At 40.6% G+C, this 19390-nt stretch overlaps 3 protein-coding genes across 3 annotated transcripts; 2 read left to right on the top strand and 1 right to left on the bottom strand.

Moving 5' to 3' along the window:
* Positions 1 to 681: 681 nt before the first annotated feature.
* Positions 682 to 3001, bottom strand: LOC306974409 (protein c-Fos-like). Its single transcript, XM_079571642.1, has 4 exons — positions 2736 to 3001; positions 2126 to 2341; positions 1929 to 2036; positions 682 to 1820 (listed from the first exon to the last, which is right to left on the bottom strand). The coding sequence occupies exons 1-4, from the start codon at positions 2865 to 2867 to the stop codon at positions 1167 to 1169; spliced, it is 1110 nt and encodes a 369-aa protein (XP_079427768.1). The 5' UTR covers positions 2868 to 3001; the 3' UTR covers positions 682 to 1166.
* A 2791-nt stretch (positions 3002 to 5792) lies between these two features.
* Positions 5793 to 8335, top strand: LOC306974778 (protein c-Fos-like). The gene is made up of 4 exons (XM_079572165.1): positions 5793 to 6049; positions 6329 to 6484; positions 7000 to 7107; positions 7291 to 8335. Exons 1-4 carry the CDS (start codon positions 5930 to 5932, stop codon positions 7915 to 7917), a joined length of 1011 nt encoding a protein of 336 aa, XP_079428291.1. The 5' UTR covers positions 5793 to 5929; the 3' UTR covers positions 7918 to 8335.
* A 3562-nt stretch (positions 8336 to 11897) lies between these two features.
* On the top strand, positions 11898 to 19145 carry LOC306974952 (jun dimerization protein 2-like). The gene is made up of 4 exons (XM_079572354.1): positions 11898 to 12064; positions 17633 to 17847; positions 18142 to 18246; positions 18367 to 19145. The coding sequence occupies exons 2-4, from the start codon at positions 17656 to 17658 to the stop codon at positions 18556 to 18558; spliced, it is 489 nt and encodes a 162-aa protein (XP_079428480.1). The 5' UTR covers positions 11898 to 12064; positions 17633 to 17655; the 3' UTR covers positions 18559 to 19145.
* Positions 19146 to 19390: the final 245 nt, after the last annotated feature.

The raw sequence follows: 19390 nt of genomic DNA, 5'->3' as shown, positions 1-19390 counted from the left end.
CCTTTACATTTACAAAATATTTGAGCTGTTAAAAAATGTTAAAAAATGTAAAAGTTTGTTAAGATGTTTCATCGTGAGGTGGTTATGACATGGCAATTTAACGCTTCTCATGTAATTTCTGGGGGGCGGGCGTTATAACTGCGCGTAGCTACAATTTGAGGGACATGCAATACCTGCCAAATCGCAGGTATTGCGAATAACAAAAATGACGTCGGTAGTAAATTTTATTGTATTGCATCATGTATTGTCAGGTTGAAGCCTACATGCATTGCCTCACGTTCTTTGCACAGACTAGCTTTCTTATCCTTAAAGAAAATATGAATCAATTACGATCTTGATGTTACAGATACGTTTTAAATGAGAGCAACGACGTTCAGTCTTCGCCATAGCGCTCCATGTCCTCTGTCTTTGCGACTCTCAGCTAGAAACTGCAGTTCCTTGTGGAAATGCTATATTTGGGCACGGAAGTAAAACGTCATGACGCTAGGCTTGCAAATAAAAAAAATGGAAAGAACGTGCTGACGTGAGGGCCCTGACGTATGGGTTAACCCTGGCAACAAACGGAACAATAAATAGAGCTTGTCAAGGGTTTGGAAAACTACTGCTATGTACATCTTTTGAGAATGTGTTCAGTTCCACGGAGTGTGTGAGGATCAAGACAAGACGATTAACAAAAAGGTTAATTTAAATATCACTACGTTTTATTTACATGTTTTGCAAACACATAGACGCTCTGTAAAAAAATAAATTTAAATTTCATAAATAAAAGCACTATTGTTTTCACAGAAAACTTTATAATATAAGACCACTCAGACCATGGTTAGGACAAAGCACATACGTTTTAGAGTTCTATATAAACTTCACAATTATTCTCACATTCCATCAACCACAAACAAACTGGGCCAATAATGACTATTGCTGCAAACACAATACAATGTATTTCTAGCACCATTAAATCAAATATAACTTAAAACTCTATGTAGCATTGTTAAAACATGCCATATACTTGCTACACTGGTGTTATAGGCAAGTCTAGATCTATTAAAATAAAAAATAGAAAGTAAATTGCTAGGTGTTACTATTCTTTTTCCATAGCCCTGTGATCTGCACATTCCCTTTACTGGGGAAATGTGCTTAGAAGGAAGCATTAGAGTTTGTGAAAGTCTTTAAAGGGCCAGCAGCGTGGGTGAGTTGAGGGAATCAGAGGACTGGTCGTTGCTGTTGCTGCCTCTCCGGTGGGCAATACCGCAGCTGGAGAAGGCATCTGCTTCTGGGAACGTGAACACAAATGAAGAGGTGTACGTGGTGTTTGCTGGAGTGCAGGTCACCACAGGTGTGCACAGGGGTTCAAAGTCATTGTTACTGGTAGAGGTGTGAAGGGCCTCCCAGTCCTGTGTGGTGTAGAGGGAGCTGCTCAGGTCCACCTCAGGCACAGAGCGGGCGGTTTCCATCTCAGTCTTGGCGAGCAGGTCCAGAGACTCTTCCAAAACCGAACTCTCAAGATCGGTCATTTTGACTGTAGTGCTGGAGACGGTTGCGGTGGAGAGAGTGGGCCTGCTGGTGGAGAAGATGGAGTTGGAGGTTGAGGTGAAGGTGGTTTGGCTGGAGACCCTCGTCTGTGTCTGAGAGCAGGGATCAATAGACAGGCAGGAGAGGACTGGAGAGACAGCTGTCACAGGGAAGTCCACGTCAAGCTCAGACGGGATTTTGCAGATGGGTTGGTGGGCAGCAAGAATAAACTCAAGCTTCTCTTTTTCTTTAAGGAGTTTGGCAATATCATTTTGCAGGCTAGACTTCTCATCCTCCAGCTGGTCAGTTTCCTGTGAGCAAAAAGGAATATATAACATTAATTTAAATGACAATGGGGAACACTGAATATCATAAAAATGTTGTTGAAACACATTTCTGATTATTTAGTGGATACTTACAGCTTGGAGGGTGTCCGTCAGCTCCCGCCTCCTGTTGCGGCATTTTGCTGCTGCCTGCTTGTTTCTCTCTCTGCGAATTCTGCGTTTTGCATCTTCTTCTGCTGAGATCTGTCAGAACAAGTAAAAGTTAAATCTCCCATTCAGAAACATTAAATGCATAACTGATTGAGTGGGACCTATATATATTAAATATTTACCTGCTCATGTCTGCCTCTTTTGGAACTGTGAGCCTTGGTGGTGGACCTCATGCCTTGCCTGGAGTATGATGGGCTGGAGCTTGAAGTATATGGGTGAGCTCTGTTTGAGGGGGCTACTGAAGAGATCAAAGGCTGGACCATCCACTGCAAGTCCGGACTTGTTGAGATGGCTGTGACCGTTGGAATGAAGGTGGTACTTGTCAGCTCAGTGAATTCCTGCAAGAAATAAAGCACAAGCTCTCATCAGTACACCTGCTAAACTTGAAGAGTGGAGAGCAATGTTGGTTGCTTTTGAATAAAACCAGTCTATAAAAAGCAAGATGGGTTAAAAATATCCATATGATGCAACTATGACGTTCCACATTCTCTCTGGAGTGTCTAGTGGATGAATGGGGAAAGCAGCTCCGAGAGCAATGCTATATTAATGAAATACTACTTTATTGTTATCATTATCATTTAAAATTAGTTTTTAGCCTATAAATAATAGTATAACATGAGGTTTTTTTTTAAATGTTGCATTACATTAGCTATGCACTATTTAGTTAAAACAACAACAAACAAAGCATGTTAATTTCAAAGCAAACCATTCAAAGTTTTTAAGTGGACTCACCTGAGACTGGGGAGACCCCATGCTGGAGTAAGATCCGGCTGGTGAGGGATAGTAACCCAAGTTATCAGCCGGTGAGGCTGTGCTGCAGCGAGACGAGGAATCACACTCTGCGTTGAAAGCGTTAAACATCATTTTCTCAAAATGGAATAAATCCAACAAACTCTTCTTTGAGGGACAGTAAGACTAGAAAATCCCTTGAAAAGTTTGTTTCAAAAAATGTGAGTTGTCCAATATATTTGATCGTCCTGTTGCTCCGCGTTAAAAGTTGGACTGCCAACAGCGACAGCTCGCAGGGCTTTTATAGGCGCTGGCAATGACGTATGTAACGGGGAGTGCCATTACGCGATGTCCCGAGGAGCAAATGCACCAAACAATCGTATAACAGCGCAGTAATAGAGCAACTGGAACTTCTTATGGTGTACAACAACATTAAATATTGAAGATTCATTAACACAATGTGCACTTTTCAGTTTTAAATTAGCAAAATATGTTTTTTTCCCCCACAAAACTCATCCCAAACAAATGGAATGTTCCAGAGCGGGATCCCCTGTACGTCATCTTCCATATATGGTTCATCCTGTGGAGGGGCGTGCCCTGCTGGGAAATACACCGATCTGAGACTGGCCGACAGCGACAAAATACAAGACAACAGACACAGAAGCCACTAAAAAAAGAGTCTAATCGTCTGTATAGGTCCTGGTTTACATAACAAAGCAAAGAAATAAACCCTCTATATTTAGCTGTTTGAGTCAACGCACATGAGGTTGCTATAGACTATGTTTTAGTAGTAGTAGTAGGCTAATAGCCTAGTAGTAGTAGTAGTAGTAGTAGTAGTAGTAGTAGTAGAAGTAGTAGTAGTAGTATGGAGTAGTAGTAGCAGCAGCAGCTAGTAGTGGTAGTAGAAGGGGTAGTGGTAGAGTTTGTAGTAGCAGTAACAGTAGTAGTAATAACTTATTAATGAAATGTTTTTTGTTCCACATAAAGGCCTAAACAAATACAATAGTATATTGACTTCATGGGCGAAACTGGAAAGCACGAAACATAATTGCAATTGTATTTTAGGTCAAATAAAACGCTAAACCAAAATGCAGAGTCAGTGCGCTTTCACCCACGGGCAATCCTTGAACTTCTAAGAGGGGTGTGTTCAGTTGTCAGACAAGCTCATACCATGTCTGTGTACTTTTCCAATGTGCTTCTCTGTGGGTGTCATGTAAGAGAGGGTCTTTTCCCATGACAGAGGGAATCCCAGTCCTGTTTTCTTTTTTATTAACTAAAAAAAATAAAAAAATAAAAAAATATTTGCTCTAAATAATGTAGACCTACACAACTGAAAAAACTAGTCATGGTCTAAATTACGTGTTACCATTTTTACCCTATTTTATTCTAAACGCAATAACTGCCCCCACTGTGCAACTACCACATTCAATGTTTACATTAAATGTTTACATAGGGTTGTGTATCTAAGTCCACTTTGCCTACTATTAAATAACGTTGCATGTAACATGTACTTTATAGTAAACTTGTAGTTTCTTAGATACTTCGTAAAAGTTCATAGTTCATTGTTTTTATGTCAAAGTTCACACACATACACGGGGGTAGTTAAGACAAGTGTTTAGTTCCTCGCGCGGCTGTTGTGTTCAACATTCCTGGTTGGCATAGTAACACTAACACTCCACCCCTTCGGAGCAGTGACGTCTCAGTTTTTGCATAGTAACAAAGATTGTTAGTGGGAACGAACCATCACTAGTTTCCCATATTAAAAACAAGGCTGGCGTCAGTGAAGAGAGTGAGGTTACCAGATGAGGAGTACGTCCTCTGCTTCTGCAAGAATCTGTGTATTCGACTGCGGAACGAAACGGGACACCAGCCATCCAGATCCTGCAAACTAGAACAGGAGAAACTTCAAATGATTGTTTCACAGGCACTTTAAACTAATGTTTTTTTATATTGTGAATATAGGCTATTATTTACGTCCAAATGGACGCAGCCCCATAAAACATAGCCTATCCTACGTTATTTCTATGAACGCTAACCCCCAAAACCCCATAAAGCTGCACTTTGAACCTTTTGAGAAGTCTGTCGGACCCCTGATCCCCAGCTAATGATATGCCGGTAAACTTTAGGGGTGGGATTGCCGGGAAGCATCCGGGAGCAGGGCCCCATTCATGCATCACTGGATCTGTGAGACTGAGACTACTCTGCTAAAAATAGCAATGCAAAGTAGAGACATGGGCTAATAATTGCAACGGGGTCAACACCACAATTAAATGGAAGCCAGCGTGCATTTGGGCCCAGTCACATCTATCCTATGCTCCAACATCGACTGCCTCGGCCACTTCACGTGCCAGTGCGGCAGAGCGGTGTGCATTTGGCACTTTATTTATAGGCTATAGCTAATCTAAAATTGTTACTGAGACCGAGTCCTTAGACCATCACGTCCATCTAAGACGTACCTGGTCACCGGAAACTCCATAAATGGTTTTGAACGGGACCACTTCATAATTGGCTGATTTTTCTTTAATTCTGCGGTCTGATGGAGAAATTATGTTCGGCCAGTTGAGCAAAACTTTATTTTTGCTGTATTATTTTGAAGCGCGAGAGGCTAATTACCGTTATTGCCTAAATGTGTTATTTCTGTTATTTCAAAACACTAGTGCGGCATTTCTTGTGAGCAAAGGTGATCTGATATGGGGATAGCCCCGTACTCCATTTAGATATAAAATCAATGTTATCAAACATCAGTGGCACAATGAGAACATAATGTATCCTATAACCCATGATGCTGCAGATGCTGCATACATGACGTGACGTAGTGAGGTAGGCTGACATCTTAAAGATGGGCACAACTACAGCGTAAATGAGTGAAATTGTAAGCATTTTAACCATCACATTTTGCAATCAAGCACGTTTCCTAAATAAGATGACCGTATTTGCTTCACCTTAACATTATACTGAACGGCTAATCTGTTTGGAGTAACAAGACTTGAGTGTTTTACCCCCTCACACCTCCTCATGCTCTGCAATGGTTTGGTCTTACCACAGCGATTTCATTCATAAAATTCCAGCTCACTATAAAAGGAGAGTCTTCACTATCTGCACGGTGTAAGGACCTGGTACAGCATTAGGCCTTGATCAAATTAACGCAGGAGCCTATATTGACACATATGCTGCCGTTTTTATTTTAAAGCAGGATCATGCGTAAAGACTCCAGCCTCGAGCTAGACTCCTCATCCAGCTGCAGCGCAGCATCTTCCGCGGGGGACACCCCTGAGCATCAGCCGCCTGACTCGCTTTTATCGGTGGACGACGCTGAGGTACAAGCTCTTGTAGCATTCATAGTGTGCTGTTTTATTGCATTGAGTCATCATGATCTTGCCAATTGGCAGTAATGTCTCTGCAGTAGAAATGTAATATGACATTATTATTATAATATTTATTTATTTTTGCGTAGGCTATTGTTTAAGGGTTAGTTGCCATTCCACATGCTGAATGATAGATGTGCCATTTTGGCACAAAGGTCACGATGAGCATGGATGAATTAAATACAGATAATTGTAATTCACTACATGCATTTTGATGTCTGGCTATTTCAGGACACTGGAAACAGTGCAACAGACTCAGTCGTGCCCACATCCCGGGCATTCTCCACATCCAGCCGCGCCAAAGCCAAACCCCATGGCGCAGCCTCCAAGTCGTCTTCAGCAGGTGCATCCAAGGCAAAGTCCTCCAAGAGGGGACAGAAAGATCAGGTAAATGAAATTGAAATTAAATGCCCAAACAATCAACTGGCATCTATAGCTGATAAAAAGTATAGTGAGAAGATGGCCAACTAGACATTTTTATTATTAGGTGACTGTTGTTAGTGATAGAATTTAATGCTACTTAAGTACAACATCAATGGATCCAATATAGTCAATAACCAATAGTGGTAAGGCAAGTTTATGGTTACAGCACAATTCATAAGGTAATTCAAAGTGTTTCACAGCTACATACAATTACAACACGGTAGATCAAATCAATCCATAAAACATCAATATAAAAATGTATTTATTACAATAAAAGCAAAGAGTGTAGATAAAATACATTCAGTTGTGTGAACAGGATATGGTACAGCCCTCTCACAGAGGAGTCAGTGGTGCAGCAGTTATAGTAGCAGCAGCTCAACTGGAAGAGTCTCCACTAATGTGTGACTGCTTTAGATGCTGTGTAAGTGCTAGTAGAAGACATGTCGAGATAATCCAAAAGGCATTTCTCATTATTTCAGCTCTCCAAAGAGGAGGAAGAACGGAGAAGGATCAGGAGGGAGAGAAACAAAATTGCTGCAGCAAAATGTCGCAATAGACGGCAAGAACTAATAGACACACTCCAAGCTGTAAGTGTACCCTATCCATCCATCCATCCATCCATCCATCCATCCATCCATCCATCCATTTTCTTCCGCTTTATCCGGGGCCGGGTCGCGGGGGCAGCATTATTATTATTATTGGCAACATTTACCCTTAAATAACATAGAAGCTGTTTTCTAATGGCATACTGTATGTTTCGTTGGTGACAGGAAACAGATCAACTTGAGGATGAGAAGATGTCACTTCAGACAGAAATATCTGATCTGCTGAAGGAGAAGGAGCAACTTGAGCAGGTTTTAGCATCTCACAAATCTTCATGTAAACTCTCTGTGACTGATAGCAGTGAAGAAGTCCCTGAAGATTGTCCAGGCTCCCCACAGTTGATATCCATGTTAGACATCGTAAAGAACTCAGAAGACCTGGACAGTGTCCCTTGTAACCCTGCTGCCGCCATTTTAGGAAACTCCAACATCCTGCTGTGTTCTCATACACAGGAGCAAGTTCCAAATGCTTTGGAGGGAGATGATTTGGATGACCTTGTGCCCAGTCTAGAGATGGAGTTGATGACAGACACTGCAGCATCAGTACCTGACATAGACATGGGCACTCCCCTCTGCCTCCCAGATTGGGAAACCCTGTACAAGTCAGTGGCCAATGACTTTGACTCTCTCAGCACACCAGTCATGTCTTCCAGTCCCACATGTAGCAATTACCGTTCTGTGTTTTCCTTTAATTACTCTGAGATTGTTTCTTTGACTGAGGGTTGTGAAAGTCTCAAAGGAGCTGCATCTGACTTCACTAAAGATCTCCACTCTCCGACACTACTTGCTCTGTGAGCTGAAAACAAAATATTATGCAATGTTTTCAGAATAGATTTCAACCAGCCAACAAGCTCTGTACAGGATATTTAGATTTGATTGACTTAAAGAAAGATGTTTGTTACTGTAAAATTGACTACTTCCATTCTTGTGTTCTGGTAACAATGCATGCAAAAACACATCTCAAATGAAGTGGGTATGATCAGTTTTTGTGAAGTAAAGCGAAGTATGCTACGTAATTGTATACGTATCATGTGTAAAACTGGTTCACCAATGTGTGATTAGTTTGTCTTTATGGTCCTCTGTGATTTGTGTTTGTCTCATGAAATAATAGCTGTCAAGTAGCTAGTTGTGCTCAAATAAGTTTTATGATAACGTTTATTTTTTCAATGGCTGAAATGTTATATATGACTAAAAACAGGCAGACAAATCATGTCTTTGATTCTATGTTATTTGATATTCTGTATCTGAGATAACCACAATAAGAAGAATAAATATGCATATTTTATATTAATTTGTTCAATCATTATTAAAATGATGTCATTTAAAAGAAAAAAGAAATCACAAGGGATATACTTAATAAAATGATTTTGGAAACCATATTATAGCGTTGAATGTAGGACAGCCTACATGAGCGAGGTTATAGCGTCCTCTCCTGCCTGTTCGGCTCCTCAGACAGATGTCCCACTGCATATTGTGAGAATTACATAAGGAGCTGCGCGGAGAGCGTGTTCGTCAAATGAGTGGGAGCCGCAGATACAGTGGGCTAATTATTTATTCATAGCTCGATTTACAGCCTCTCTATTGTCACGGTCAAGTGATCCCGACTACACAACAGCGCAGTGGATACGTACAGCATGTGACGTCAGCACGTGGGGCTTCTTACGTATCACTTCCCTTGCCCATGTTTGGGCACATGCAGCTGTTTTGTTTCCACAGCAACGGGTGTCATATTTCGGGATTGAAAGATGTCGGGAAATAGAGAGGGAGAAGGGCAAGAGCTATTACCTAAATATACGAACGTTTCTCATCAATTACAAAGCGACTGACTTTCTAATCAGTAACACTGGCAGTTCAGCTGCAGCACTGGGCACAGAACAGAGGGTAAGATCCCGCTTCCATAGCCCGCTGCAGCCATGTGTTCACGGGGATGCTGTCAACAAAAAAAAACATTTAGATGGACCAACAAACATTGTCAGTTATTGTCAGAGACAAAAACGAATATTTTACTTAGTCGTTTTCAGTAGACCCCTCAGCCCCCCCAACCCCCCCTCCTTTTTCTTATCACAATATCCAACAGGGGGCGCCAGCGCACGAGGAACTGTCAACAGGGTAAAAGGGTGTAAAATCCACCTAACGTTAAATTAAGCCTAAACTTACATGCCTTATTGAAGCATAAATGTTAGTTTATTCCTATGCTTAAAACAAATCTCAGGACATAAGTGTCTCCCAGTACCACACTGAGCAATTTTCATGTGTCTTTAAACAACAGGGCTGCACAATATACTGCCACTTATCATTACTGCAATAATAAGACGCAATATTTAGCACAAAAAGCCACAATATATCATAAAACAGAGGTCTTCAATCATTTTCGCTTTGTATGTGTATTTCTTTCTCAGATTGAAGACCTCTGTTTTATGATATATTGTTGCTTTTTGTGCTAAATCTTGTGTCTTATTATTGCAGTAAAGATAATTTGGCAGTATTTTTGTGTACACATGGTATCTTGATTTATTGCATTTTCACTCATGATCTTTCTATTGAAATTCTAATTTAGCCTTGTTTTATTCTAATTGTGTCTTCCTATAAGTGTGGATTTTTAAGAAAATCACTTTTTTTTTTTACACTTATGTGTATCGTTCAGTCAGGCAGCTCTACTTGAAACTAAATAAAGGCACTTGTTCCACATTACTCATCCCTATTCAACTAATGACTGTTATCTTTCCTACGTACTGTGATTTTCCCAGGGAAGTGCAATATTAGCCTGGATATTTTAATGCTATTTAGTCACCTGACATTATATATAGGGTACCACAGAATGAAAGGCACATATGAAAGAACATTGATTGCTGCACAAAGTTACACTAACACAATCACCTTACAACAGCACTGTTCCAAGTGCACACTAAGGAAAAGCAATGACATTTAGCCAATTGTGACTATTAAAACTTAAGGTGTGATTTCTACTTGAATGTGATTACTTATGCACTCACTGGTATCATCAGAAGCATAAAAAGCTTGATGGAAATGTTTAAAGAAAACAATTTATTGGTACAAATTCATAAAGTCTTGAGCGAGATCCACCTTTCCACCTTGGATGCATAAATACAAAAGAACAGTCCTATGGATCAAAAATTCTTTCTTTTTTTTTTTTGTGCTGAGACAACTAATCGATTATTGAAATAGTTGACATGAACATGTTGTATTTATGATGAAAAACGACTTTGCTTTTAAAGTTAGGTTATGTAGTGTTTTGTAATTTCGTAAACATCTGTCTGTGTTTCCTTCCATCAGAAACCAGCACTAAGAGCGTCTTACAAACAACTTTAAATTTACTTTAAGTTTACGCCATCAACGTGTCCTCAAGCGGCGTCACTTAGGCTTATGTGGTAAAAAGTTTAAAAAAAACAACAACAATTTTCATACACCTTTCACAAGCGATTAATCGATTAATAATAAAAATGAGACTAATCTAGTTACCAAAACAACCGTTAGTTGCAGCCCTACTAAGAAGGAAGGTGAATAAACGTGAAGTTGGATGACACTGCTGTCTGGGGTCCCTGACTCACTGTCACTCTGTCTGGGTGCCAGGGTATTTCCCCTTCATAATTATAACACATCATACAAAGGTCTTTATGTAACTTTGGAGTCCTATGTTTTTGAACAAGCATAAAAGTACAACATTCAAACTGTTTATTAAGCCTGTAGTAAAGACTGTATTTTGAAATGCTTCACATATATTTCTGCACGCTCAGGTCTTACATAGTGCTGTTATCATCGCCTGTTTTTACTCACCGGTCTGCACTGTGTTTAGGAGAGTCTCTGTGCAGCCTTTCTGCAAGAAACAAAACAAAATGTAATATTAAACCTAAAATGGTAAGCAAAAATATATATATTCTCTCATGATGACTGATCTTACTTTATTTCTAATATTAAAACTTGAAAAATGTATTTGTATACTGCCATGCAACACTAAAATCATACGGTAAATGCATATGTGGCAATAAAAACAGTAAAAAACTGAACGAACTGTCAAAAAATATGAGTCATAGCTGAGGGGCTTTCCAGAGCTACAAATGAACGATAACACCAAGCTAAATACAATAACAAATAATCTTTTAGTAATACGGTAATACGTGAGATAGACGTTTCAGACTAAACCTCATCTTAATTAAACAACAAATGCTTTCCACCACTCCAGTTTCCTTTAACACAGAACACTTCCAATATGAATCCTCCAAAGTACAAACTCACTCTAAACATTTGTGATCAGCCATTCAGGTGTTCAGATAACTGAATTTTGTGATTGATATAAAAAAAGGAAGAGACGGTGATCCACAGTTTTCCTTCAGACACATTACATTTCATGCATAATTGTTGACCTAAATTGGAATAAAAAATAAGGGACAGTTTTGTAATTTGGCTACAAGTTTTCTCAGCTATGTGTCAAACCAGATCAAAAATCACAACAACATGGTAATGATGAACAGTCAAGAAATCACGCTCGTGGTATTTGGCAGGGTTTTGTTGTACTTCTGAATCTTTAAAATAGCACTCTTCTGATCTCTGAAACATAAAGTGCTTAGGGGCGAGAGTGTATAAACAGTGGGCAAATAAACAAAGCTATTATTGTCAACGTTGTGGCTGTAGGCGTTTGTTTGTGGCAGTCTCTGTCTCCAATCTGAAACTTTCCTTTCCTTGTGTATGTTTTGGTTGCTAGGGGTGGAGCTAATGAACGAGCGTCTACAACCCTCCTCTTGCATTATTTTGATCCATGCTTACGTCTGGGACACAAGTTCCGCATTCCTGAGCCTCATAGACCTGAGCAGCAGTACTTAAACGAGCTGATGCAACGAGCTCGGCTAGCCCTGCACAAGCACATCCAACTCCAGACTCCAAAACGAGCCGCTACAAGCTCCTGCGGGTTTTGGGCGCTCTACGGGTAAGCTCACGTCTGCTAGAAATGTAATCGATTATTTTCGGACCGGAGAGGCAAACAATATTTAAGATTAAATAATTGTCACGTTATTCTTATGTAACTTGTATCGCTCGTAGGCTACATGCGCGTAAAACGGCTCTTTGAAAAGTATAACTTTGAGTAAGTCACCATCATGCTCAAACTTTTTCCTCTGCCTCAGTGAACGTGCGGAGCTGCTGCGGTCGTTACATTGTTGTTACATCTGCCTTTAGCAGACAACTCGTATCTAATACAGCTACCGCTAAATCACTCTCTCTAGACTGAGTCGGTGACCAAACGCTAACAGTCTGTGAGAAGAGCCAGACTGCAGTGGGTGAGCTGCTTCTATAGGCTATTATGTAACGCTACACGGCACGCAGAAGTCTACTCTTCAGTGCGCCTGTAGGAAAACGGTTAGCTAAACGGCTTTAACACTGAGGAAGGCTGTAGTGCATTAAATGGGCTGCATCAATGATCGTTATCAGCCATAATGCTGCTCATTTGTTTACCAGGCTCTCTTTTCACGTATACTTAAGTCCTCAGTCATTGAAAGCTTTGTAACAGACTACCTCGTTGGAACGGTGTGCAAGGCTCATATTGAAGTAGTAAAGTACTGCAGCTGCATTTACTGCATAACAGGTGCATCACCGGAAGAAAAACAAAAGTTAGTAGTGTTTATGTCTCACAATGAATATAAGTGTAATCAGTATAGGCCTAGCTAAACACAGGACATAAACACATCTGGTCCTGTTAAGAATAAAGGCTAGACAATGCATGCTCATGTTATGTGTTGTGGACTCCATGAGGTTCATAAGTTCAGTGTTTTCCATTGATGCCACAGCATGCTTTCCGTCTTGTGCAATGCACACTGTATGCCAGACAGGACACACTTGTGATGAATGTTTTTCTTTTGTTTCTGACTGCTTGCCTGTGGATAAATGAGCTGGCCAATGTTGCAAAGGGTTTAAATGCCCTGGCCCCTGCCCGGGCACATCTATGGATGGCTTCTGCATAAATGGAACGCTGCAGTGGATTAATAGGAAAGGGCTGGCGAGCCGACAAGTGGTGAAGGGCCGATGGGGCTGAGAGGCTCGACGTGGGCGCACAGGGTTTATTTTAAGTAGAAATGCCTTCCAGTGCGTCTCTGGAGAGCAAGAATTGCCAAGCTACACCCCAGTACACTGAATAGACAGCAGACGCATTGCAGGCGAGCCAACTATGCAACAACCAGCTCTGTGATTCTAATACTAATTCTGGGAGTATCACATTATCAAATTCACATTGTAGTCCTCATAAGCCTTTCCACATGGCCTGTAAAAACAGTGTTGAGGCAGAGACAGGAGGTACACGGTGAAAACTAAAGCCCAAATGTCCAGAGCTGTAACTGAGAAAGACATTAAAAGCACTTTTTTTGTAGACACAGCACATAATGTGGCCTTTAACAAGGTTATGATTTCCAGATTGCCCACATTTCTACAGGAATGAAAGCCAAAAGTGTCTATTTACACGAAATATTTACCAGGTCTCATTCAATCAATCACTCAACAAAATCACGTGACTTGCAACACTGAGCACCAGGGATTTCATTTATGATTTAACTTACTTATTGACAATTGACCTTTCACAAAAGCATTAGCCAATGTTTTGCTAGCTCGGTCAAGAAGTGGAGTTTATCAAATATCATAATGGGGGAGAAGTGCGTGTAAATGACTCCTTTTAGTCCCCATACAAGCATGATATCATGAGGCAACTGGGTTGCAATGTCTCTTCTTTTGTTAAATGAGTATTGATTAAAATATGGCCAGTCTGCGGTCTCCCCACGGACAGGCCTGTGGAGGAGAGGGAGGCTGCAGTGGCTTTGTCTCCCCTGGCTCAGCGAGGCAACTCAAAATGAATATTCTCTGGCATAGACTATATATATAAGCTGCGATGTCCCGTGTGCTATCAGTGCAGTGACAACAACAAATCCACTCACAGTTTAAATCTCAAGGCTCTGCTAAGAGCAACTAAATGCTTCCTGTAGCACTTAAAAAGTAAATGTGCCAGATTCCAGCGTCAGAAACAGTTTCTTTGTGATGATGTGCAGCAACGGCAGCTCATGAAACTCTTAGCAAACTACAAGACGCATGGTAAACGAGTATTAGCTTGGCTCTAGTTAGCTGCCGGTGTTTTTCTTTAGCTTGTCCATCTCCTTTGAATGGCGAGAAACGGCCATTGGTTTAAATGGGAGGATATGTGACCACCCAGAGGTAGAATATAGATGTGAACAGGACTCATGCCAACTATCACAAAGCTATATATTAGAATAACGTCTGCTACAGCACTTACATTTTGTTTTATGTCCAGAGCAGCTTCAGACAGATTTCTCACTTTCTCAGAAATACCTGTTTTGTTGTGTAAGTTAGCATGAACTCTAATCTCACTAAAATCACAATATTATGTTGTTCATAATGTAACCCTAGATGTTACTGGTGACACAAATTTTACAAAGGAAACCAATTTAAATGAAATCACATTTCATGTTGATGCTGCGTGCGTATTTGAACTGTCTTGTCCCGGTGAAAGATATGCCAAATTCCCCGGTTTCCTTTGGGGATTGCAAGAGGCTGTAACTCGACACAAAGCCTGACTAAGAGCAGACGATAATGATGATCGCTGAGACCTTGGCCAGTGATGGAGACTAGAGAGCGCGCCGTGGCCAAAGGCGCTCATTGTTCATGCTAATGTTCAGAAAGGTGTTCCTTTTACTCAATGCATGGATTTAAGTAATCTTCCTTGCACTAATTCTCCTGGTAAGCAAAGAATGTTTGAGAAATGTGTTTCTCTTGCAGATGTGTGCTGCAAATGGAGTGGTGTTAGTAAATAAAAGAGTGTATTTTTATTAACAATAATACAATTTGAAATAAATTAATCAGTATGCTCGTCACAGTCTGATAAATAATAGAACTGAACCAAGAATTATACAAGAACTGCCCTTTAAACACACAGTATTGATTTTAAAAATATATATATTTTAGATTAATTTGATAATTTTTGTTTTGTTTTTTATTTTACTCAAAAATACTTAAAAATTTACTTAAAATGAGATTTACAGTAGTTGGTACTCATTTAGGTAAAAGACTGTCGTAACTCCTAACCCACTCATTTGGGTTCTCTGCAGGCATGAAGATAGTGGGGCGGGTGGGCTGACGGCGAGGGGTTGAATTCCTTCGTCGAGTTAATGGGGCTCAGGAAATGGGCCGATTTAGTGCATCTGAAGACTGATCGTGTGTCAGCAGAGAAGTCAGTGGACTGTGTATGTTTATGTAAGGCCAGCATACTGATACAGTCACAGAAGACCTTTCTCTTCTCTCTGCTATCCACACAGCTCATAGTGAGAGTGGTTGGTTTTGGGCCAATGCCAGCACCTGCACTCTGCACTGTATTTCATAACTAATAAATGACATTTCCGCTACCCGCCCTGTAGCGCGTGTCTTCATGCTGTTCATGAGAAGCAGTGGCACTGTGTTTGCTGTAAGGGTTTTGCAACATTATCCGCTAGTTTTATGGTAACATGGTTGTTGTGCTGTTCAGGTGTTGTGCACTATGTTATAACTATTTCAAAACACGTAGAGCATGTCCTTTGTATCTATGTTCATTTGAATCTTGAAGGTAGATTAGTTCCATTTCAGGTCAAGGTTTGTACTTGTCAATACTCTCGAATGTGCCGTGTGTGTCCGCCTGCAAGTTTTAACATGCAGTGGTAAGGAATGGGGCTTTCCTTCCATATGGCTGACTAAATCCATATCCGCTCACTCCACAGTACATTTGTAGCCATCTACTGTGACTCAGACTAAAATAACATTAACTTTCCAAATTGTTTAATGTGTAAAATCCAGTTTTTTCAGGGTCAGAGATATTTGTCGGTGAACAATACTGGTGTGGTGTGTGATGGTTGCTCCTCTGGTGTCCTTACTTCAACATAAAGTAATTTGCTGAATATAGCATATTAGGCTTTAACGCCTTCTACACGCACACCTCTCAGGGGAGCGTCAGAATGAGGGGATTCTGTTTGAGAGATTTTTACCAGAGCTTGTTCTTTTCCTCTCCAGTAAAAACAGCTGGCTTCAGCCAAGCGCAGTGTCAATGGGAGTATACATACAGTACGGTGGGGGGAAGAAGGGCGGGAGGCGAGCAATTAAATAAAAAAATACAAAAACGCCTCATTGGACATTTGCACCACACGAAAACTTGTCCTCGGGGTGAATAAATCTTTTTCTTTTTTTGGGGGACGGGTCGGGTCACTAAAACACTGCTTTGGCACCACTTCTGATCTGTGGCTGACACTGAACAACAGTTGGACACTCGCCTCTGCGTAGGGTGGAGTCAATTAGAAAAGGCTTACATAACGCTGCTTTTATGCCGCTGTAATAGTGTGGGTTTGCTTTCATTTTAGCAGAAAACAGTCAAAGAGAAAGAGAGACTTTGGATACAGTCAGGTTGTCAGCTACTCAGCCACCAGCAAAGTCAGCTGTTTTACAGACCCTCACAATGCACGTCTTTGTGGTTTATACATGAGAGGGGCTTTGTCTGGTCTATGCCCAACCTGCCCAACCTCCAGCAGGATAAATACTGTATGATCCAATAAGGCTCATTCTAGTGTTAATATTTTTAAGATTCTTAACGTCAGACCAGTGTGGTTTTCATACTTGCCTGCTCACTTCTGCAGTCTTCCTCAAAATGGTCATGTGATGTCACATTTAGGGATAAATATTGTTCCAATTGAGATAATGTTTAAATTGAGCTTGTAATCTTTAATTTACAATGATATGTCGCTTTAGAGTGAGCAAAGCTTTTTCTTTGGTATTTGTGGATAATATTTGCATACGCAACACAATTGTATTTTCATCAGCAGTTAATTTCATCGTCAGGATGTACACAGCCTGTGGGGCATCTTATGTGCACAGTGTGACAGAGTGTGCCAGGGTTTTCTGAACACCTCTTCTGAGGTTCTGAGATTCATCTCAGATTTCTCAGTTTCCTCTTCTAACATTTGTTTTGTATTCATCCATTCGTGGTCTTAAAGCCATTTGAGAGAAGTCTTCATTTACCAACTTCCCTCTGGACTTCACTGGTTCTGCTTTTTTCTCTGTTCTCATTCCTCGCTGATTGCATTAAAAAACCAGTGGTAAAATGCTCCACACGTCAATATCTGGGATGAAAGACCTGACTGTGGCGTGTTGTTTTGAGATTTTACTGAAACTAGCTAAATATTTAAAAGAAAATTCCTGAGTTTGACAAACCATTCTCAATTGTAGAAAACACATTTTATTGCTTTTCAGTGTGAAGTGTGAACATGTAGCTACAGAGTCTAGTGTGATTTTTACTGGTTGGTTAACTGGTTGCTAACAGACAGAGCTGCCAATGTGCATTTAGGGAAAGTATGACTGGTATTCAGATCTGATGAATTATGCTAAAAGCTGTATATACTCTTGTATAAGGAACATAAATATGAATATGAATATGTTTGCTTAAAGTTTCTTTTTTGCCCTTTACCCCCATGTTTCTGTTCAGGAGCCGAGGTGTCCGGGGTGGACATGATGCCGGGACAGATCCCTGACCCTGCTCTGGCAGCAGGCTCCCTCCCCAGTCTGGGCCTGGCGGGCATCTCGGCCACCACACTCACAGATCAGCTCAAACTGGCTGACTTTCACCAGCTGGGTTCCATGCTGGCCCCCCTGCATTTTCTGGGCCGGCTGGGGAAGAGGCCACTGCTAATAAAGACGGAGGTGAAGACCATTAAAATAGAATTTGAAGTGAGAAGTTAAAATAAACAGTCTCTGTGAGAACGGCCAACTGTTTCAACTATTTCTTCACTTACTGAACCTGAACTGCTCCAAATCTGGCCTTTTTAAATTAGACAATACATTAATATTAACTAATTTAGTGGAAGTAATAAGAGAGTAAAGAAGAATGCACCTAAAAGCAACCACGTTGAAGTAAATGTATTTATAGATTAGCAGAAATCTAGAAACAGAGATATAACAGTATGATATAGTTATCATGCAGCTTTATGGTTACAGATGGATGAAGATGAGGAAAGAAGGAAACGTCGAAGAGAGAAGAACAAGGTAGCAGCGGCGCGCTGCCGAAACAAAAAGAAGGAACGAACCGACTTCCTTCAGCAGGTGAGACTTGACACTGTTTTCATTTTTTTACTGATGACCAGAGATTGACTGTGTAGGATAATAATACTTATTTTATGATACTCTGTGTTTTTCTGTAATAACATGTCTTACCCTGTCCAGGAATCGGAGCGTCTGGAGATGGTGAACTCTGAGCTGAAAGCTCAGATTGAAGAACTGCGGCATGAGCGCCAGCAACTCATGATGATGCTCAACCTGCACCGGCCCACCTGCATAGTGAGAACAGACAGTGTCAAAACTCCAGAGACTGAGGGCAACCCTCTGCTGGAGCAGCTGGCCACAAACGAGAAGTGAAAGGCGCACACTGGGACTGAGATGTGGAGAACAGGCTTAATGCACAAACATAGCCATTTGAGGACAGAACTGGAAATGCATCTAATAAGCACTTGAGCTCTGAACTGGAGACTTTAAAGACTCTGCCCAAAGGCCTGCAGGACTGCTACATGAGCTGGCTCTGTCTTTTACAATGTCATTTCTGCACAAAAATTATGTCTGTGTTGACACCTGCTGTGCCTAGCTGTATCTGGAACCACCTCTACGTAAAGGGACCTTCAGTGGAAAACTTTAATAATCACAAGAAACAACAGCGAGGAAACACTAACATCAGCACGGTGCTCTGTATCAAAAGCCCTGAGTATTATAGCTTATTTCATGATGAAGGCCTGAAAAGCCCAGTGTTACAGTTTTCTTGATATGATGAAATACACCAGGCCAGGGGTGACATGTTGATACATGAAGTAGGTTTATTGTTTATCTATAGTATGCCCAAACGTTGGCAGTTACTGGTAGAACGTAATAAATGGTGACGCTGGCGTCTTACTGTATAAAAAGCACATACTCAACAAATGTTTACAACTTCTTGGTTCATTATTGAACTTGTTTTATACTGCTTTGTACTCATAAACTTATAAAACATACCATTGTTTTCCCTTTTCATTCTGTCACAAGGGCATTTAATACATTTGGGTTAGGCAGTGAAAACTATGTGCTCTGGAACTTGTAGCCTAGTCCCTCTAAAATAATATCATCAACTTTTATTTTATATTTTGGACAACATTTTACAACACACTCCATGAGGAAAGATAGTAAGAGAAATAATTACAGATATTAATAATAATTGAAATAT

This window comes from Gobius niger (genome assembly GCF_951799975.1).
Source record: "Gobius niger genome assembly, chromosome: 15".
Classification (NCBI taxonomy): Eukaryota; Metazoa; Chordata; class Actinopteri; order Gobiiformes; family Gobiidae; genus Gobius; species Gobius niger.
Note: the sequence above shows the minus strand (reverse complement) of the source record. Positions and strands in the feature narration are given on the sequence as shown.

Bases quoted from the DNA above. Each gene is read 5' to 3' on its own strand.
- LOC306974952 (XM_079572354.1), top strand. From the start codon at position 17,656: ATGATGCCGGGACAGATCCCTGACCCTGCTCTGGCAGCAGGCTCCCTC. The intron at 17,848-18,141 runs GTGAAGACCATT...TTATGGTTACAG, and splicing joins CACTGCTAATAAAGACGGAG to ATGGATGAAGATGAGGAAAG. The intron at 18,247-18,366 runs GTGAGACTTGAC...TACCCTGTCCAG, and splicing joins GAACCGACTTCCTTCAGCAG to GAATCGGAGCGTCTGGAGAT.
- LOC306974778 (XM_079572165.1), top strand. From the start codon at position 5,930: ATGCGTAAAGACTCCAGCCTCGAGCTAGACTCCTCATCCAGCTGCAGC. The intron at 6,050-6,328 runs GTACAAGCTCTT...TGGCTATTTCAG, and splicing joins TATCGGTGGACGACGCTGAG to GACACTGGAAACAGTGCAAC. The intron at 6,485-6,999 runs GTAAATGAAATT...TCATTATTTCAG, and splicing joins AGAGGGGACAGAAAGATCAG to CTCTCCAAAGAGGAGGAAGA.
- LOC306974409 (XM_079571642.1), bottom strand. From the start codon at position 2,867: ATGATGTTTAACGCTTTCAACGCAGAGTGTGATTCCTCGTCTCGCTGC. The intron at 2,342-2,735 runs GTGAGTCCACTT...TATTTCTTGCAG, and splicing joins TGGGGTCTCCCCAGTCTCAG to GAATTCACTGAGCTGACAAG. The intron at 1,821-1,928 runs GTAAGTATCCAC...TTTTGCTCACAG, and splicing joins TGACGGACACCCTCCAAGCT to GAAACTGACCAGCTGGAGGA.